This window comes from Rhincodon typus, chromosome 4 (assembly GCF_021869965.1).
Source record: "Rhincodon typus isolate 14 chromosome 4, sRhiTyp1.1, whole genome shotgun sequence".
Classification (NCBI taxonomy): Eukaryota; Metazoa; Chordata; class Chondrichthyes; order Orectolobiformes; family Rhincodontidae; genus Rhincodon; species Rhincodon typus.
Window position 1 is genome coordinate 6,461,860 of NC_063335.1, and position 19,169 is coordinate 6,481,028.

At 39.9% G+C, this 19,169-nt stretch overlaps 1 protein-coding gene across 1 annotated transcript in view; it reads left to right on the top strand.

Annotated features, from left to right (window-relative positions):
• The window catches only part of LOC109931903 (integrin alpha-9-like), a 153,395-nt gene that overhangs the window by 40,204 nt on the left and 94,022 nt on the right, over positions 1–19,169 (top strand). Inside the window, exons 6-7 of the mRNA XM_048595627.1 lie at positions 6,502–6,625; positions 13,088–13,155. Coding sequence (XP_048451584.1) covers positions 6,502–6,625; positions 13,088–13,155 — 192 coding nt within the window. The remainder of the gene's footprint in view (positions 1–6,501; positions 6,626–13,087; positions 13,156–19,169) is intronic.

Here is a 19,169-nt window from a genome sequence, read left to right on the forward strand (position 1 = left end):
GAGGCCATTCAGCTGTCTTCCCTTAGTTGGTTGCATATTCCACAATTGTTCACAATCAGTTAATTAGCTTTAAAGCCTATTTCAGTCATTTTCTTGTAATCAAAGTTGTAACAACAAGAAAATAACAACTCAGAACTTAATCTTGAATCAGGGTCTTTGCTGCTCGTTGTAGTAAATGAAGTGACGTGTTTATGATCTCTTAAAGCTATATATACATTTTTAATTTCATTTTACTCTCACTATTTATAGCCATGACATTCCAGCCTTTCCTAAATTCTGTATGCAGTTCACTCCATCTGCTGCCTTGCATCTTCTTATTTTCTGACCCTTTCAGAGTTATTCTAAAGTTTGTTGAAGAGCAGCGTGTACAGGAAATTGTCTGAAGATAGTAAATTTGGAGTTATATCTGATTTAATAAGCCACTGTGGTTGGACTTGTGGTTTATAAGTAAAGCTTTAGTGTTTCATGATGTGTGCACACTCTGTCTTCATTTGTCTCTCCTCTGCTATCTTTCTATCTTCGTGCTAGGCCTGCCTTCACTCTCTCAGCACCTCAGATTTAGTATAAGGAAATCTACTGAGCGATCACATCAGATGACAGGTCAGATTACTGGCAGCAAGACCCAATGGAATGAAAAGCAGATGATCAAAGCAAGCAGGGACAGCACAAACGGCTGCAACTTATCAGCTGGGAGCTGGAGACATTTCCAGTGCTCAAAGCAGTTCAGAAAGATAATCAAGAGACCACTCCTGAAGGTTTTAGAGGTCTGAGGTGTGAGATAAACTGAAGAGGCTTGGAGTATTTTGCCTCAAAAAGATGTAACTGGGAGGTAATCTTACAGAAATTTGGCATAGTATATTGCATGATAAAGATAAGTCTGGAATATTACTTCCTTAAAAAGTATCATCCAGGGAGTGTGTGCAACTCTGGCTGGGCCAGGGTTCATTGAACATCCTTAGTTGCCCCTAAGAAGGTGGTAGGGAACTGGCTATTTAAATTGATGCAGTCCATTATTGTATGTAGGTGTACAATGCTTGTTAGGGAGGGAGTTCCAGGACTTTGACTCAATGACACTGAAGGAATAGCAATATATTTCCAAATGAGGAAGATGAGTGGCATGGGCCAGAATTTGCGCAGTGCTCCCATGTATCTACTGCACATGTCCTAATAGATGATTGTGGTTGTGTACGTGGAAGGTGCTATGTAGTATCTTTGGTGAGTTTCTACAGTGCATCTTGTAGATGGTACACACTGCTGCGAATGTGCGTCAGTGATGGGGGGAGTGAATGTGCCAGTCAAGTGGGCTGCTTGATCCTGGATGGTGTTAGAGCTGCACTTATCCAGGCAAGAGGGGAGTATTCCATCCCACTGCTGACTTCTTCCTTATAGATGGTGAACAGGCTTTGTGGAGCCATCAGGTGTTTGTTTGCTGCAGGTTTCCTAGCCTCTGACCAGCTCTTATAGCCACTGTATTTACAAGTCTATTCCAATTCAGTTTCTGGTCAATAGAAACCTGCAGGTTGTTGATAGTAGGGAATTCATTGATGGTTATATCATTGAATATCAAGAGACAATGGTTAGATTCTTTTTTGTTGGAAATGGTTGTTGCCTGGTACCTGTGTAGCACATATTATTTGTGAAATTGTGTACAGGACAAGGGAGTACAATTTAAAGCTGATGCGTGCTTAGATTTTCATTTGAAGCTACAAGTCCTAAATAACTTTTGATTTTGCTGTGCCCATCAGAATTTAGAGTACCTGAATTGTTGGGCTAAGTTATTTGCATGATCTAAAAATAAATTCTTGGCCCAGCCTGTTCTCATGTGGTGAATTTGGGGATAATGGGGGAATTCGAAGAGAACCTGTATAATTGCAAATGAAGGTTGTACATTTCACTTGAAAGTGAATAAATTAGAGGATGAAGATAAACTAAATGTTTTCTTCCCCCTAATGGGACAAAATGCTTTTGAGGTGACGTTTGACCAGTATTGCTGGCAAGAACACAGTACTGTGGTTTATTCTGAAACTAATGAAATTCTGGATTTGAATTATGGCACAGCTAAAAATAGGATTGCACAGACGTTATACTCCATGAAATGGAGCAATTGCCAAGTGAGACTATTGAAAATGTAATCTGCAATTAAAGAAGTTCAGAGGCCAGTCAACCAGATTCCATGGGCGATCACCTTCTCTGCTTCCCCTTCTATTGGGAGTTGTAAATTAAGTTAGTTCAATAATGACTGTTTTAAGTAAATGTGTTAGCTTGACTGAGTGTGCAACACCAACTTTATTTACAGTTGAGGACAAGGCCTATTTCTGGGTCTTGACCTGCATGTGTTGGAGGTACACCAATGGGGAATCTTACAGCAGATGTCCAATGGTGTGTGTATTTGGGAGGTCAGAGGCTCAATAGGATGTCCACAGCAGTTTACAGATGGAAGAGGTAAGTGCTGCTGGGACAGGTATGCGAGTGTGAAAGCATCTGAAAATGGAGCGACTTTCTGCTACGTATGATTCTAGCTAATGGTAATACTGGTCTAGTTAGACTGCAGGATGAAACCTGGCTTGATTTTTTTTTTTGCAATTTGGTTCAGTCACTGACCATTTTCACAAGAGGCTGCCAGTGTACTTTTAAAAAAAAAACTTATGTTAATTACACATAAAGGGAAAAGAAGTAACTGTTTCACACTATATAAGAACTGTTTGAAATGGTTTTATGGGACCCTCTTGTGGTGCAGAGGGACCACTGAACTGGGAGACCTGGGTTCAAGTCCCACCTTTTCAGAGGTGTGTAATAACATCCCTGAACAGGTTGTTTAGAAAAATAGGTAAAACAGTTTTATTACACATACCTAGACAAAGATTCAACACTTTTAACCTCAGCAACCTTACGATTCTCACAGTTAAGTGAAGAATCACCCTGTTCTGCTGCTTATGGACCTTAGTCGTCCACACCATGGCAGGAAAAATAAACATAGGTTCGGAGCCTACCTCCCAGCTACTACAAGCCTCCAGACTCAGCAGGGACCAACCCAACACTAGTAAGTCTAAGTTGACTGTCCATCTTTGCCAGATTTGTAGCCTCTGTAATTGTAAGTCTGCCTCTGGCAAAAGGAATGGGAATAGGAGCATTTTCCAGGAGCTGACACAGTGTACAGCCTTCCACATTCCTCCCCCTGTCTCTGTAGGGCTGATAAAAGTTCATCCCTGCGAGAGGCAGCACTAACAGGCTTACTGAGCCACCTCAAACTGACAAAGCAGACATAATGTCAGCTTCCTAAAGATGGCCCCACTTTTTATTCATTTCTGAGAAAATTGAGACTGGGAACTGACTGCAAATGCTCCCTTGTGCTTTATCTTCATAGCTGTCATCACCCTGTGCCAGTGCTACTTGGAGTCATAGGACTGTCCACCTCAGGAAACCTGGATGATTTCCCTTTCACAAAATCATGCTGGGTTTACCTAATTGCCACTGACTTTATCCAAGTGTGCAGCTGTTACCTCCTTAATGGTTAATTCTAACACCTTCACCACAAGCATCAAGCTAACTAGTCTATTGTTTCCTCCTTTCTGCCTCGTGGAATACAGCAGTAATATTTGCCACTTTCCAGTCTGTTGGGATCTTTCTATAGCCTAATGGGATTTGGGTAATTAACACCAATGTGTGTCTTACGTCTCAATAACAACTCCTATTAAGAGCTATGAAGAATCTACCAGGACCTGGAGGCCTATAGATGTACTAGTCCACTCATTTCCCTAATGACTGCGATTTTACCAAGTTTCTCTTTGCAATGTCCAGATTTACAGGCATTACTGGGACTTTTTTTTGGTAACTTTCATTGTGAAGATAGAAACAAAATATTTATTCATTACAGTCATTTCTTTTTAATCCACTATTATCTCCATTCTCACCTTCTACAGGATCAACACTCCCTTTAGTTAGAGATAGTAGGAACTGCAGATGCTGGAGAATCCGAGACAACAAGGAGCAGGGCTGGATGAACACAGCAGGCCAAGCAGCATCATAGGAACAGAAAGGCTGACGTTTCGGGCCTAGGCCCTTCATCAGAAAACTTTAGTTACTCGGTTTTTTTTAAAATACATATGGAAACTCTTGCTATCCACTTTTACATTTCTAGTTAGCATTGTCTCCTGCTCTAAATTTAATTCTCCTGATTTAGTCATTTTTGTGTTCTTTATATTCTGACCAATCATCAGACCTGCCAGTCATCTTCACAAAATTATATGCTTTTTGCTTAAGTTTGAAGCATTCTTTAACTCCCTTAGAATTTTTCTTATAATACTTATTTTCGGTATTCTGAAATATTCCTTGTAGTATCTGGCACATTTATACTGATCTATTTCCTAGCTTAATCCCAGTTCACTTCAACTACCCCATCTTTCATGCATGTATAGTTGCCCTTGTTTATGTTTAAAATACTTGTCTTACACCCAAGCTAGATCTAAAATTCAGTTATTGTGGTCACTGCTACCTAGGAGTGTACCTTTTTTAATTTGAGGTCATTAATGTCCCAAGTTGAGATGTTGAAAAAGATTGTACAAGGTAGCACTACTTTTATACCATATTTGTAATGCCAGCTTGAAAGAATGTTGAAAGGAATATTGGATAAATATTTAAAGGGTTAAAAGCTGCAAAAGGGCAACCCACTGTGGTTTATTGGACTCTTTCAAAGAGCTGGCCCTGGCACAATAAATGAGCTCTCTGTCTGGTGCATAATTTTATGTTTTTATTATTTAAATTTTATGTTCAGTTTAGCTGTAATAGGTTGGAAATATCTTCTATATTTATTATGGATAAAATGCCATCTATTATCTGTCCTCCTTTCAGAGATAATGTCCTGCATGGTAAGTCCGAGTAGAAATACTGCTTTCAACATTAGCTTGGTGATATTATTCCCACTTCTGATTCAGAAAGTTGTAGTTGTAAGGTTCACTTCAGGACTTAAGGATACAGTCTGCGCTGATATTTCTATGCATCAATGGCTGCAATGCACTTTGGACATGCTGAAGATATTAAATATTCTCTAAAAATGCAGGATATTCAATTTTACCCATTGGTTTCAGATTCTCCACTGGGCTGCATATTCTACCATCCCCAGGTACATTTTCTGAAAAGGACAGCTGAACATGCGATTTAGACCCAGATTTTCCTGTTTGGAGATTATTGCCCTACCATTCCATCTGATTAAGAAAAGAACCTGTACTGCTGTGAAACACTGAGAGAACAATCTCCCTTTTTCATTGGTAGCTTCTTACACTAACACTTTGTACAAGTTGGTGTGAGGTTATTTTTGTAACTTAGTGGCTTTGTTTTACTCTTTGGTCACTTTTATTTAAAGTGTGTCTGAGAGTAGTGTTATACAGCCTACATTAAAATGTTATTGGATGGTTTTAGCCTGCATGATCTGTGTATATAGTGAAATACCATTGTGATTGATTTTCAGTGGTAATTATTGATACAATGCTGTGAGTGAAGCTTGCGATGCATTGCAATTCCATGTGCAGGAACTTTCAAACAGACCACAAGATTTGTTTTTAAAATATGCATTTTGTTTCTAATTACTAATAATCATTTTATCCCTCTGTTAACATTTAAATGGATGTGAATTTTCTAAGGCCTTGAATGAATGAATTCAACAGGTAAATAACGGGGCAAACAGAAAGGAAACGGGTGACTGTTGACAGAATATGGTTCATAGTCTTCTGAATACATGTGGGAGTTTTTCCGATAAAATTATAAGTGCTAGAATAGAAACAGTTCATATGCTTACAAAAGGATGTCGACTTCCCTAGCTTGTATATATTTTGCAGCTCCTGGCAGTGAGCTTTGCCGGGAATTTCCACCACAGCATTCCTGATCAGTTCCTGTAACTTCACCGGAGTATGAGAATTCCAGATCAATGCATGAATAGAGTTGTAGCTCATTTCCATACACAAACCAGCCTCTGTGTGAAAAAGTTGCCCCTCAGGTCCCTTTTAAATCCTCTCACCTTAAAAATATATCCCCTAGTTTTGAACTCCCCCACCCTCGGGAAAAGATCTTTACTATTCACCTTATCTGTGCCCCTCATGATTTTAAAAAGCTCTGTCAAATTCCTGGTGAATCAGTAAATACAAAGAGCACATGCGAGGAAAGTGGACATGGAAGTCAGTGTGTTGTAACAAATATACTGAGCTCACTGTTGGGGGTCTGATCTGTAAAGTCTAACCAGAATTTTGCTCTGGGAGCATTTTAAGTTTCTTGTGTTATTGCTCGTGGACTGTTGATTTTTTTTTTACAAATTTGTGTGCATCTATGCAAGATGGTAATGCTGTGCAGTGACACTGATATGGGCAATTTACAATGGCAATGATAATTATTGACCAAAAAGGGTGACTAGAATCAAGGACAAGACTTCTGCATGGGGGAATGCATAGACTATGCAATTTATAAAATAATATGTAAATGACAAAAGTTAATTTTACTGTTACTTGATTTTAGGCATGTGCACATCGTTGGAAGAATATACACTATGAGTCAGATCACATCTTGCCTCATGGAGCCTGCTACATCATTCCACCTAATTTGTCCAGAAAAACTAAAGAACTGCTCCCCTGCTACCAAGGTAAAAGTTCCTGGTGTAATTGCTGGCCATGGAGAGACTAATTCAGACCTTGGGTTTAGAAGAGTTGGTATGTTTGGTAGCGATTCTCCAGATACCCAGTTCTCAGTCATCAGGTATGAGAATGGATACCTTTTGTGATCTTTTAGCTGGGTGTGGACTCTCGGGTGGGACTGATGACTGCTGATTTTCAGACTCCAAAAGACAAAGTTTAATGCTGTTGTTTTAGGATTGCCTGTGTCTGTGTGAGCCTGTTCCATATTACTAGAATCAGAACAAATTTCATCATAGAATCCCTACACTGGGGAAGCAGACCATTTGGCCCATAGAGTCCACAGTGCCCCTCTGAAGAGCATCCCACCCAGACCCACTCCTCCTACCCTGACCTTGTAACCTTGCATTCCCCATCGCTAATCCACTTAGTCTGCACATCCCTGGACACTACGGCCAATTTAGCATGGGCAAACCACCTAACCTGCACATCTTTGGGCTGTAGGAGGAAACCGAAGCAGCTGGAGGAAACCCATGCAGTCACAGGGAGAACGTGCAAACTCCACACAGTCGTCTGAGACTGGCGCTGTGAGGCAGCAGTGCTAACCACTGAGCCACTGTGCCACCCCATAATTTGTATGCACTGAAAATGTGTTTCAATTTAAAAATGAACTTCATTGCTCTGAAAATTCTGCATAATCATTGGCGCTATAAGAGTTATCTACAGACTTATACTTAGAAAATGTAGAGACCTTTTTGTGAGCATTATGCCTTGATCTTAACATTTGTACTGACAATGTCACAGGACAAAATGTTTGCTCTGGTCTGCATTAAATTATTATAATAAATGTACAGGGTACCTACTCTTACTCTCCAACTGTGACATCACACCTTTGGGTCTAGGCAACACACAGTGCAGGAATATTTTTTACCAGGCCTGCATATTTGGAAATTACCTTTAATAATGCTGCTGTATTATTGGTGGTTTGATCTTGTTCTCTGATGGCTGTTCAGATATTGATACAATGCAAGAGAAGACACTTAAGTAACTGTTAAACTATGTTTAAAGTTAAAGTGTGCATAGTGATAAGGCACTGTAACAGGAGACTCTGAGCTGTACAGAGTCTAGCCTTTTACTACAATACCAACACATGACCACTAAGCTCACAGTGCCATCAGAAACCCATCCGCACGATCATCAAATCCTATCACTGCAAATGAATCCTTAAATAGAACACGCAAGACGTGTTATTTATTGACAACTTGAAATTTATGCAAAATCCCCACAAAGGTGAACTGACCTGTTGGGCTTCACAATCAGTACAACCGGTGCTGCCCATTCTGTAAGCCCTGGACTGATTTAGTAATTGCTTCACTTTCCAGCCTTCTGATTTCTATGTCTACTTTTGAATGTAAGGCAAATGGCACTGGATGGGCCTTGCAGGATCGTAGATTTGCTTCCTGGTCAACATGCAAGGTGACCATGGCTCCTTTAATAGACCCTAGACCTTCCTGAAAAACCTCAAAGTATTTACTTAGGACTTCACTGAGGCAGCCATCTTCTAATCAAAAAAAATGTTGAGCCAGTCTGGGTGAATCTTTCTCAACCAATTTTGTCCCATCAAGCTTGGGCCGGAGCCTTTTACTACAGTCAGTGGTATCTGAACCAACTGTTTCTCAGATGGGACCAGAACTGAAGTTGTCCCCTTAATCTGTGAAGGTTTCCCAATATGGGTTCTTAGTCTTAGCCAAAGTCTCGCGCAAAGCTAAGGGAATTGTGTTAAAGATTGGTTCTGAAATCACTGATATAGTGGCACCAGTATCAAGCTCCATTAGAACTGGATGACCATTTAACAAGACATTTATTTTGATTGGTTCTGATTTGGATGTCACTAAGCAATTTAACTGATCCAAACCAGGTGGGCTTTCCAGGGTATGCACTGTCCTGGAAACCGGCCTATGAGTTCCCTTACTCAGTTTAGGTCTAATGGGACTGTTTTGCTGTCTCGAGTCCCCATACTGGCAGCAACTGCAATGGCCTGGATCCTGAAGAAAATGTTAACCCTTTGGCTGACGCTTCGCTTTGTTTTGGGGTTTTGCTGTGGGCTGACCTAGACTCGCTCTGTTCAGGATATGTCCTGGGTGAGGCTATGCAATTGCCTTCACTCAAGTGGTGTTCCCCATGAGCTTGGACGGCCTGGCAAGGGTTTCTACTTCTATTGGCATAACCTTTACCTCTAATGCTCCACTTGCCGCATTTTGTAATGACAAAGCCAGTTGTAGTTGCCTGTTTGAAGTTCATTTGGGCTTCAGCTTTTAGGCACTTTTACACGGCTACATCGTTAAGCCCCCATCCAAATGGTGTCTCAGCACCTCATTAAGGGTTAAACCAAAGTCACATGCCTCTGCCAGTCATCTTAATATCATCAAAAACCTCAACACGGATTCCCCTGGTTGTTGAACTGCTGAGTAAAACCGTTAGCGTCTCAGAATTAGAGGAGGCATGGGGTTGTAATATTCTTCAGCCAAATCTATCAACTCTTAAAAGGTTTTAGTATCTGGTGCCTCAGGAAATGTTAGGCTCCTTATAACCAAAAATGCTGCGGGTCTCCAATATCATTTGTCTGGGAAAACAATGCACATATTGTGTGCAGTCTTCAGTGGCAGGATCAAAGGAGTTGAGCTTCCTAAATAACAGCATGATGCCAGAAATGCTTATCTCAATTCAAAATGACTGTAGCGAGCAAATTTCTGCAGGAGCATTTTTTTACCCTTGTCACTACTGAAATAACTCCACAGAGGCTGTCTCCTGTCACCAGGTCACCTTTTATTTACATGTGCATAGCACTAGACAGTGATCTGGCTTCTTCAGAGCCAACTCTGAGTGAACAGAACGTCTGACACTCCTATTTATATCTGTTAGCCAGGGCTCCCTGATTGAGGCTGTTAACCTGGTCCAATTAGGGTACTCCTATTCTATGAGGTCTACCTGCCTGACCTCGATACAATCACTACTGGATTAAAAGTGCTATGGACTGACTTGATGATAATAATCTTACTTCACTATCCAGGGCTGATTGTTGCTATGGTTTTGAACCAGAGAGTCTGATTTTTAGACCTGACTGGCAGTAATATTGACTGAAAATTAGACACGAAATATCGCCAAGTAAGTAATACCATATAAATAAAATCACCATGCACTCCAATTCCATATTGAGAGCATTTAAATTGCTTTGTTCACATCAGATACAATGTCTTTATGTTTGGCCAGTGTGGTTGTTCTTCAGACAACAGTACAGGATTATCTCACTAGCAATAAAATGGGAATGCTCATTCCATTCCAGACAGATTAATTGATCACATTTCACTACAGGCAAAGAGAAGTGGAAACATCAACACACACTGCACTATACACAGTGGATTAAGATAGGCAGGAAATAGAGATGCTATAGGCCCCATCCGGATCCTACTTCCATTCCACAGTTGCCATGTTCCATTGGGGTTTATGCCTTACTAATCCATTAACCTGCAAACAGGAAGGCTTATTATGTATATGTGCAGCATTCTAATTAAGCTGATTTTGCCCACCATTAATGTCGAAAGGAAATAGCTTTAAGTATTGATATTAGTATCTAAGAATTATAGAATGGTTGCAACAGCTGGAGATGATTCCATTCTGCAAGAACAATTTTGTGAAACCCATTCTCTCCACTTTTCCCTGCAGTTCTACAGTTTGTTTCCGTGTAGGTGTTTATCCAAATCCCTTTTGGAAGCTAAGATTGAATTTGCCCTTCAACACCCTTTTCAGGATGTGACATCCCGATATTAACTGCTTGCTGCAGGAAATATTTTTCCATATTTCACCTTTTGGTTCTTTTGCTAAACATTTCCAATCTGTTGTCTGGTCCTCAAACTTACTATCAAAGAGAACGGTTTCTCCCTATCTACTCTGTCTGGATCCTTCATGATTTTGAACATTTTCTATTTAATCTACTTGTAAACTTTTCCTTTCTGAGGAGAAGTCCCAATTTTTCCAATATATTGATAGAGTTGAAATCATTCATCCCTGGAGTCATTATTAATGAGCTTTACCACACCTTTCTCTAAAGACTTTACAATCTTCCTAAAGTGGAGTGCCCAGAATTAGATGCATTAGTTAAGACTTAACCAATATTTTATAAAGCTGTGTCATTCACTTACTTTTATATTTTATGCCTCTATTTATAAAGCCCATGATTTACTTCTGTAAGCTTTTTATCAATCTGTACTGTCCCCTTCAATGATTTGTGTATTTCTTTTAGAATTGTATCTTTTAGTTTATAATGCATCACCTTATTCTTCCCATGAAATGTATCAATTAACTTTGTTTCAGTCACCCATTCAACTAGCCTGACATTGTTCTCCCAAAGTCTGTTGCTGTAGAGAGTAATGATGTTGAAAGGGTTAATTTTAGACAGCATTGAACTACACCAAATTGGATAATCCCATACAATCCATCAGAATGCTCATTGATCTAATGCAACTCAACAAGGTGGTAGTGCGGGAAATCCATCCCATGTCCTACATTGAAGAGAGTTTACCCAAGTTGTCTAAAAGTCAAGTTATCACTAAAGTTCATGCCAATATTGGGTTCTGACAGGTAGAATGAGCTCTGAAGTCAAGACTACTTAGTACCTCTATCACACCATTTGGGAGATTTTGCTTCAAGAGATTTCCATTTGGAATGCTTCAGTTATTTTCAAAGAACTTTGCCCAATATTTTGAGATAACACAGCGTGGAGCTGGATAAACACAGTAGGCGAGGCAGCACCAGAGAAGCAGGAAAGTTGATGTTTCGGGTCGATGATGTCACCATGTGGATGAAATATTGATACATGGGGAGACAGATGAAGGATAAGACCAGAGTGTTGACATTTTGTAAAATGCCTGCAAGCTAAAGAGCTTATCCTCAATAAAATGTATGACTGAATGTTGCAAGGTATTTATTTGCTTCTTGTGACGCGGAATTGACAAGGATGGAATAATATTAGTCTCAGAAAAAGAAGGCTGTTAAACAATTTTCTGCTTTGAAATTATTTTATGACCTGTGAAGATTTCTAGGCATGGTAACACAGTTGGTGAAATTTTTGCCTCAGGTAACAACCATCACTGAGCCCTCAAAGCAGTTTCTCAAGAAGGTGCAAGGTGGTGCCGGGACTCCCATCAGGACAGTGCTTTCTAAAAGATTAAAGACATGCTGATATCCACAAACATCCTGGTCCACTACAATCCAGCTTTTCCAAATGCCTTCACGTTGGATGCTTTAGCTGTAGACTTTGGAGTAGTGCCTTTTCAGGAGCAGCTGGAATGATTTCAGAAACTAGTGTATTGTTGTTAGACACCAATATGTGGTTTGTGGAGATGCAAGAATAGGCATAGTCCTTAAATGTACATTTTGTTCTGGGTTTTTGTGGGTGATGCAAGAAGATGACTCAGCAGATCTGTCTCCTTAAAAAGAACCTTGCCCACCATATTTTCCTTTTGGAGAGGTGAAAGTTGGGCCATGGGTGAGGTTGGTGTTGGTGATAGCTTTCCATTCTCCCTGACTGGCCTCTTCGACAAAATATTAATGATAAATGTAAATAGTCAGCTGAAAGGGAAGACATTTTTTTACAGAAATAATGCACTCCTTGCTGATGGACGTATAATTTTCTTCCCATCATTTGTAAGGATACCTTTGTTACAGGTATCAAGTAAAAGCACAATGTCCTAAGACAGCCCAGATTATACTTTCATGTGGTGTCTGTTCATTACGAATTATTACTTTTAAAGAGTGAGATGACCTCCATATCTAAACAGCCTGTGCTTCCTGTCTAGATTCCCATTTGCTGAACAAGGGATGTGGTGCCTTGGAAACATCCAATAAAATCACTGCAAACAGAAATAACAATGAGACAAAAATATACATTAGATTGAGCAAGAAACTGTCTCTCTGTCTGAGACCCATTGACTACTGCATAATTCAATTTTTTTTTTATATTTGACTATTTAAATTGCTCACAAAGTGAGGTTAGGCTGGAGTATCAAAACTATAGGTCATTTTCCCGACATCCATCAAATGTTGCTAACATGCCATTGGGGCCACAAGGAGGTCTTTATTTGGCCACTTAAATGGTTCATTGGGCTTTGAACTAGCCAGTCCCCTCCCCCTTTCACCTGAAATGGCATACAGTGGCAGGAAAACAATGGTCCTGCCACCCTTTGCCTCCCTGCAATACTGAGCTAGCCATGCCACCTTCCAGCTTGCCCCCAAAGTGCTGGTAAAAGTGAGCCTAAAGTTCTTGCTACATTTAACACAGACTTTTTCTTTCAGGGCTGCATGGCATGTACCTCTGATCGTCAGTGATACAAATTGAAATAAGAAATTCTGAAAGGTACTGACAGCAATTTCCAGTAAAGGCTCTCACTAATAAATTGTGGATTCTTTTTGTGTAGAGTACAAGAAAAAGTATGGTGAGGAACATGGCTCTTGCCAGGCTGGTATAGCAGGTCACTTCTCTGGGGTAAGGAACAATTTTTACTGAGATCTATTTTGTAGAATACTGTATAATGTCAAGTTCAATGCAACTATTTGTGGGAATTTGATGCAATGTGAATATTATTTTTCAATTGAATTATGTTATAGGAATAAAGGATCTGTTTTGATTACTTAAATCTTTCAGCTGAAAACTTATTCTTGCTTCCCAGAAAGTTCTCATGGTTTATTTTCTTTAAATTTACCTAAAGTTCTAATTATTGGCGAGAATTTTAAAACTGAAACCATGTGTTGCTATGATGGTAACTTTATTGGAATCCTTATTGTGTTTACAGCTAAATGTCTGGAACAGAATTGACCAGTCAAAGAAATAGATGCCTACTTAGCCTGCTCCTCTCACTTAAAAGACCTCCTCCTCATGAGATTTTATTTGTGTTAATTAATTTGTACTCTGAAAGTCTTTTGGTGCTTTCAAAATGCACGCATGCTTTGCATCAAATAAGAGTTTCAGTGAGTGATTCTTGTGGCTTTCATAATCTGAGAGATGTAGAGATTAAGAAATCTTTAATTCGTGATATCTTTCACTAAGACTTATAAAGGGAAGGAATATGTTTGACCTTTAGGCTTTATTTCCATCTGAACTGAGTTCTGATAGGATCTCTGAGTGATTCTGTTGAGCTGTCTTTTCTTTTTCTTACAAATGAGCTTTTGAAAGCACTCTCTCTTTCTGGCTGAGATGTCATGCCCACCATATCCTTTCACAATACATCTTGTATGCTAGAATTATCTCATATGCTACTATTCTTCAGGCCTCTGAACCAAGCTGTCTCAATAATTAGGACCTGCTTCTTTTGCAAATTCTACATGTTCCTAATGAAAACTATTAATCACCTCATCTACTGAGACAGCGTTAATTCTGACCAGCTTTTGTACTGTATCTAAATTCAGTGTTTTAAAGAATGATTCATACATAACTGACAGGGGTGGCAATCCGCTATGGAGAGTCCTTTGTGTCCAATACATCATCTGTCATTTTACAGAGTGGAATAACTAGGAAAAGTCATCTTAATTCTTGGAACGTGTACCCAGTTGAATCTTCAAAGCCTCCTTCAGGGCAACAACCTGAAGAGAATAAAATGTGTAGAGGTATGAATGCATGCAAATTAATTTAAAGTAGACATACAGGCTTTTGATGGAGAAGGAATTCCTGGCAGAGCCTCAGGATTGCACTCCAAGAGGAAGATTTTCTACGGATGGAAATTGAACCAAGAAATCAAGGATATCTGCAAAGCTATTGGAAGTCCAGCTTCATTGCATCCACTTCACCTAAATTTAGGTCTGACCTTCACAAGGAACATAGAAAGTTGCAACAGAGAATTTGTTGGCAGGTATTTTAGTGTCATGATTTTGTTATTGGATTAATAATCCAGAAGCTGAGAGGATTGATCCAGACTTGAGTTAAAATCTCAATATGGCAGCTGACAAGCTTAAATTCAGAGAAATGGGAATAAAGAGCTAATATCAATAGTGGTGTCCATCTGCCTATTTGATTACTATTAAAATCTATTTGGTTCACAGTGTGAGCTGACTTGGAAATGGTTTCTTTTTTCATATACTGTTCCAGCATTATCATTCTCTGGTACTTGCACGATATGGTACAAAGTTACAAAGTATCTGTGACAATGCTATTTATAAAGCAGTTCTAGTTAAGATTTTGGTCAATGTTAACCCTGAGGATGTTGATGGTGTGGGCTTCAGCAATAATAATGTCATCGGATGTCAAAGAGAGATGGTTAGATTCTCTCTTATTGGAGAATGTCCTTGCTGGTCATTTTTGTGCTGTGAATGTTCCTTAACATTGGTCAGCCCAAGCCCGAATGTTATCCAGATTTTTAGCTATGAGACACAGACTGCTTCAGTATCTGAGAGCTGTGAATAGCCCTGGATTCTGTGAACTTGTCAGTGAATAGTCTCATCACCTGAGGTTGGGGAGAAGCAGCTGAAAATGGTTGGGTCTAAGACACTACCTTAAGGAACATCTGCAATGATGCTCCAGCCTGAGATGATTGCTCTGTCATTAAGCACAGTAACCTTCGTTTGTGCAGGTTATGACTTGAACCGATGGTAAGTTTCCCCTTATTCCCATTGGCTTCAAGTTTGTTAAAACACTTTGGTTCACACCTGGTTAAATCTCAAGGGCTGAGTGTAACCTTACCTTTGACCTTGTTATGAAAGGAAGATCATTAACAACGGAAGATGAATGTGTCACATCCACTGCTGTGCAGAACTCCTGCAGCAATGTCCTGAGGCTGGGATGATTAGTCTCCAACGTAGACAATAGTCTCTAATCACTGGGGAATTTCCTCTTGATTTTAATTTTCTTCAGTTGTGCTCAAATTTCTTAACTGTGCACTTGAACAACTGTCTCCTTCATGTCAAGGGCAGTCATTCTCACATGATCTTTTGAAGTCCGCTTTTTTGTTTACATTTGGACAAATGTATCAGTGGGATTGGATCAGGGTGGTCTTGGTGGGACCCAAACTGATGAGTGGTTACTGCTGTGTATGTGCCACTTGGTAGCATTTACAATGATATCTTCCATCAATTTGCTGATGATTGTAACAGGTGAAGGGTTGGTCAATAGCCAGATTGGATTTATCTAATATGTGTTGGATAGGACAAACCTGGGCAATTCCACTTTGTCAGGGAGATGGATATGATGTAGAACGGCTTGGCTGGGGGCACGGCTAGTTCTGGAACTCAGGTTATCTGCACTGCATCTGGGATTTTGACAGGGACCCAAGCTTTTACTATATCTGGTGCTTCCAGTCATTTCTTTCTATAACGTGAAGACTATCAATTTGACTGCTTTTTTATGCTAGGGGACTTCAGGAGGCAACCGCGATGGGTCATCTACTCTGTAATTCTGGCTGAAAATGGTAGCAAGAACTTCAACCTATTGCGCTCAGCCACAGCTCCATTGTCATTGCAGATGGACATTATCGTAGCATTTCCTCCTGGTGTTCAATTATCCACCGTCTTTAATGACTGGATGTGTCAACACTACCAAACCTTGATGTAATAAGTTGGTTATGTGATAGCTTAGCTCTGCCTACAGCATGTTGCTCCAGTTTTATAGCACTCATGCCACCCTGTGTTGTATTTCATTTTTAAATGCTTCCCAGAACTCCTTACTGAACTAGAGTTGGTCCCTAGGCTTGATGGTCATGCTGGAGTGAGAGATATACTGGACCATGAGGTCGAATTTAATTCTGCTGCTGTGTTGTGAATTGCTAGACCTGTTCTGAATCTATTCCATTGGTATAATGGTAATTTTACTTTTTGTTCATTCTTTCGATGCGAGTATCTGTGACAAAGCTGTCAATTTGTTGCCCATTTGCAACTGTCCTTGAAAAGATGGTACTGAACCACTCTCTGGGCAGCCCTGGCTATATAGAGACATTCACTGTGTGGCTGTGATGAGAGTTTCAAAATTTGTTTATGAAGGAACACTGATTTAATTCCGAGTCAAGGTCTGTGATTTTGAGGAGAACTTGGAGGTGGTAATGTTTCCATCTGTCTGTGACAGCTGATCATGGAATGTCTTCCCAATATGAAGATAGAATTTTTTTTTTCCACAAGTACTGTGTAGTGGTCACTCGTACCAGAACTATCATCTGCAACAGGTAGATTAGAGGAGTAAACTTTTCACTCTCAGTGGCTGTGCACACCCAGTGTAGCAAATATATCTTTAAAAGTTCTGCCAGCAGTCACTCAAAATACTATAAGTCTTGGTGATAAGCATTGAAACCCCTCCTGCTGAGAGAGTACATTCTGTCTGTGCTTATCCTGATGCTGTTGCAGTTTCTGGGGTCTAATCATAAATTGATCATTTTCTCTTTCCTAAATGATGATTTACATTTTATCTCCGGTTTTCCTGTTTTTCCACATATTCTGTGTGTTAGCACATAGTTCCTACAATGATTTGAGCACCAGACTGCAAGTTAAGCCAATTGACCCTGTGTCCAGTTGCCTTTCAATGTACTTTGAGTTGTTGGTATCTGGACTGTGAATCCACCTCAATTAATTGGTTCCAGTTGTCTTCCCTGACCCGTGCTGAGAGTGGAAGAGCTTTGGCAAACATTATGAATCAATGTTTTGTGCAACTATATTAACTAAATTTATTTAACTCCCCCAAAAGACTAATGCAGACTCTCAAAACTATGCTGTATGTTGAAATCAGAAATTTAGAGCACAATACTGGCTGGGAACTTGCTGAGAGGAACAAAATGTTTGTACAACTTCGGCTTTTTTTTTTAAATAGATGACTTTTAGTTTGCATAAGGAATATAGCGCCTATGGCAACAGAAACACAACAAACGCCCTTGTGGATCACTGACTGCACAGACCACTTTGTTAATCTGAGACAAATAAAAGGCTTGTGCCATTTTGTGGTTCCCAGAATTTCAAAATAGTTACATTTTTTCACACAAAACACTGGAGCATTCTTTGAATGTATTTTCCAGGTTTCGCCATATGTTGTGGACTGACATGTTGTTTGGTACCTAACTATAATGCAGTACTGAGTGATGCAGCATTCCCTTCGTAAATAGTTGTTCTTTTAAAAAATTCATTCATGAAATGTGGGCATTAGTAGATAGGCCAGCAGTTCTTGTCTATCCTTAATTGTCCAGAGGGCAGTTAAGAGCCAGTTGTATTGCTGTGGGTCTGGAGTCACAGATGGACCAGACCAGGTTGAAAATGTGGGTGTTGAGAACTGAGCAGTATAGTGATGGATAAGGAAGAGGTGCTGATAAGGCTGGCAGCATTCTAGGTAGAGAAGTCACCAGGCCTGAATGAGATGCGTCCTAGATTGCTGAGAGAGGCAAGGGAGTAAATTGTTGAGCCATTGACAGAAATCTTACAGGCGTCTCTGAGGACAGGATTAGTCCTGGGTACTGGAGGATTGCAAATGTAACACTGTTGTTTAAGAAAGGGCAAGGGATAACCCAGGAAATGACAGACCAGTCAGTTGACATCAATAGTGGGAAAACTGATGGAGGTGATAATACAGGATAAGGTAAATATACACTTAAAGAAAAATAAGTTAATACTAGACAGTCAACATGACTTTATCAAGGCGGGCCATGTCTGACAAATTTAATTGATTCTTGGGGGGGTGACACAGGTAGTGGATGAAGATAGCTCTGTGGGTGTTGTCTGTTTGGACTTGCAGAAAGTACTTGATATGGTGCCGCGTGGCGGGTTGGTTAGCAAATTAGAAATATTTGGGATTGTTGGGTCCTTGACAATGTGCATTAGAAGTTAGCTAAAAGATAGGAAACAGTGGGTATGTATAGATGGGCATTTCCCAGATTGGACATGAGTTGAAAATAGTACTCACCAGGAATTGGTGTTGGGCCCTTGCTTTTTCTGATTTATATAAATAATTTGGAGATGGGTGTTAAGGGTAAAATCTCTGTATTTGCAGATGATACTGAGTTAAGGAGAATAGTGGCTTGTGAATGTGATGTTGAGTGACTTCAGAGGGACATTAACATGTTGACCAAAATGGCAGATGAAGTTCAATGCAGAGAAATGTAAGATAACATATTTTGGTAGAAGAAACACAGAGAGACAATACAGGCTAACTTTGAGGGAAGTATAGGAACAGAGGGACCTCAGCATTCACGTGCATTATCCTCTGAAAGTGGCCAGGCAAGTTAAAACAGTTGTTAAGAAGGCATTTGGATCCTTGAGTTTATAAATCGAGGCACAGAGTACAAAAGCAAGGAAGTGATGCTACATCTCTATAAATCATTGGTCAAATGCATTGCCATGGAGAATGCACCAGTTAATGATAACTGATAGTGTACTGCTAAGCTTTGATCGGATTGAAGCCAGTCAAAGACACATTTTCCATTGTCCCCAACAAAGATCTGTACAAGAGATAGTAGGAACTGCAGATGCTGGAAAATCTGAGATTACAAGGTGTAGAGCTGGATGAACACAGCAGGCCAAGCAGCATCACAGGAGCAGGAA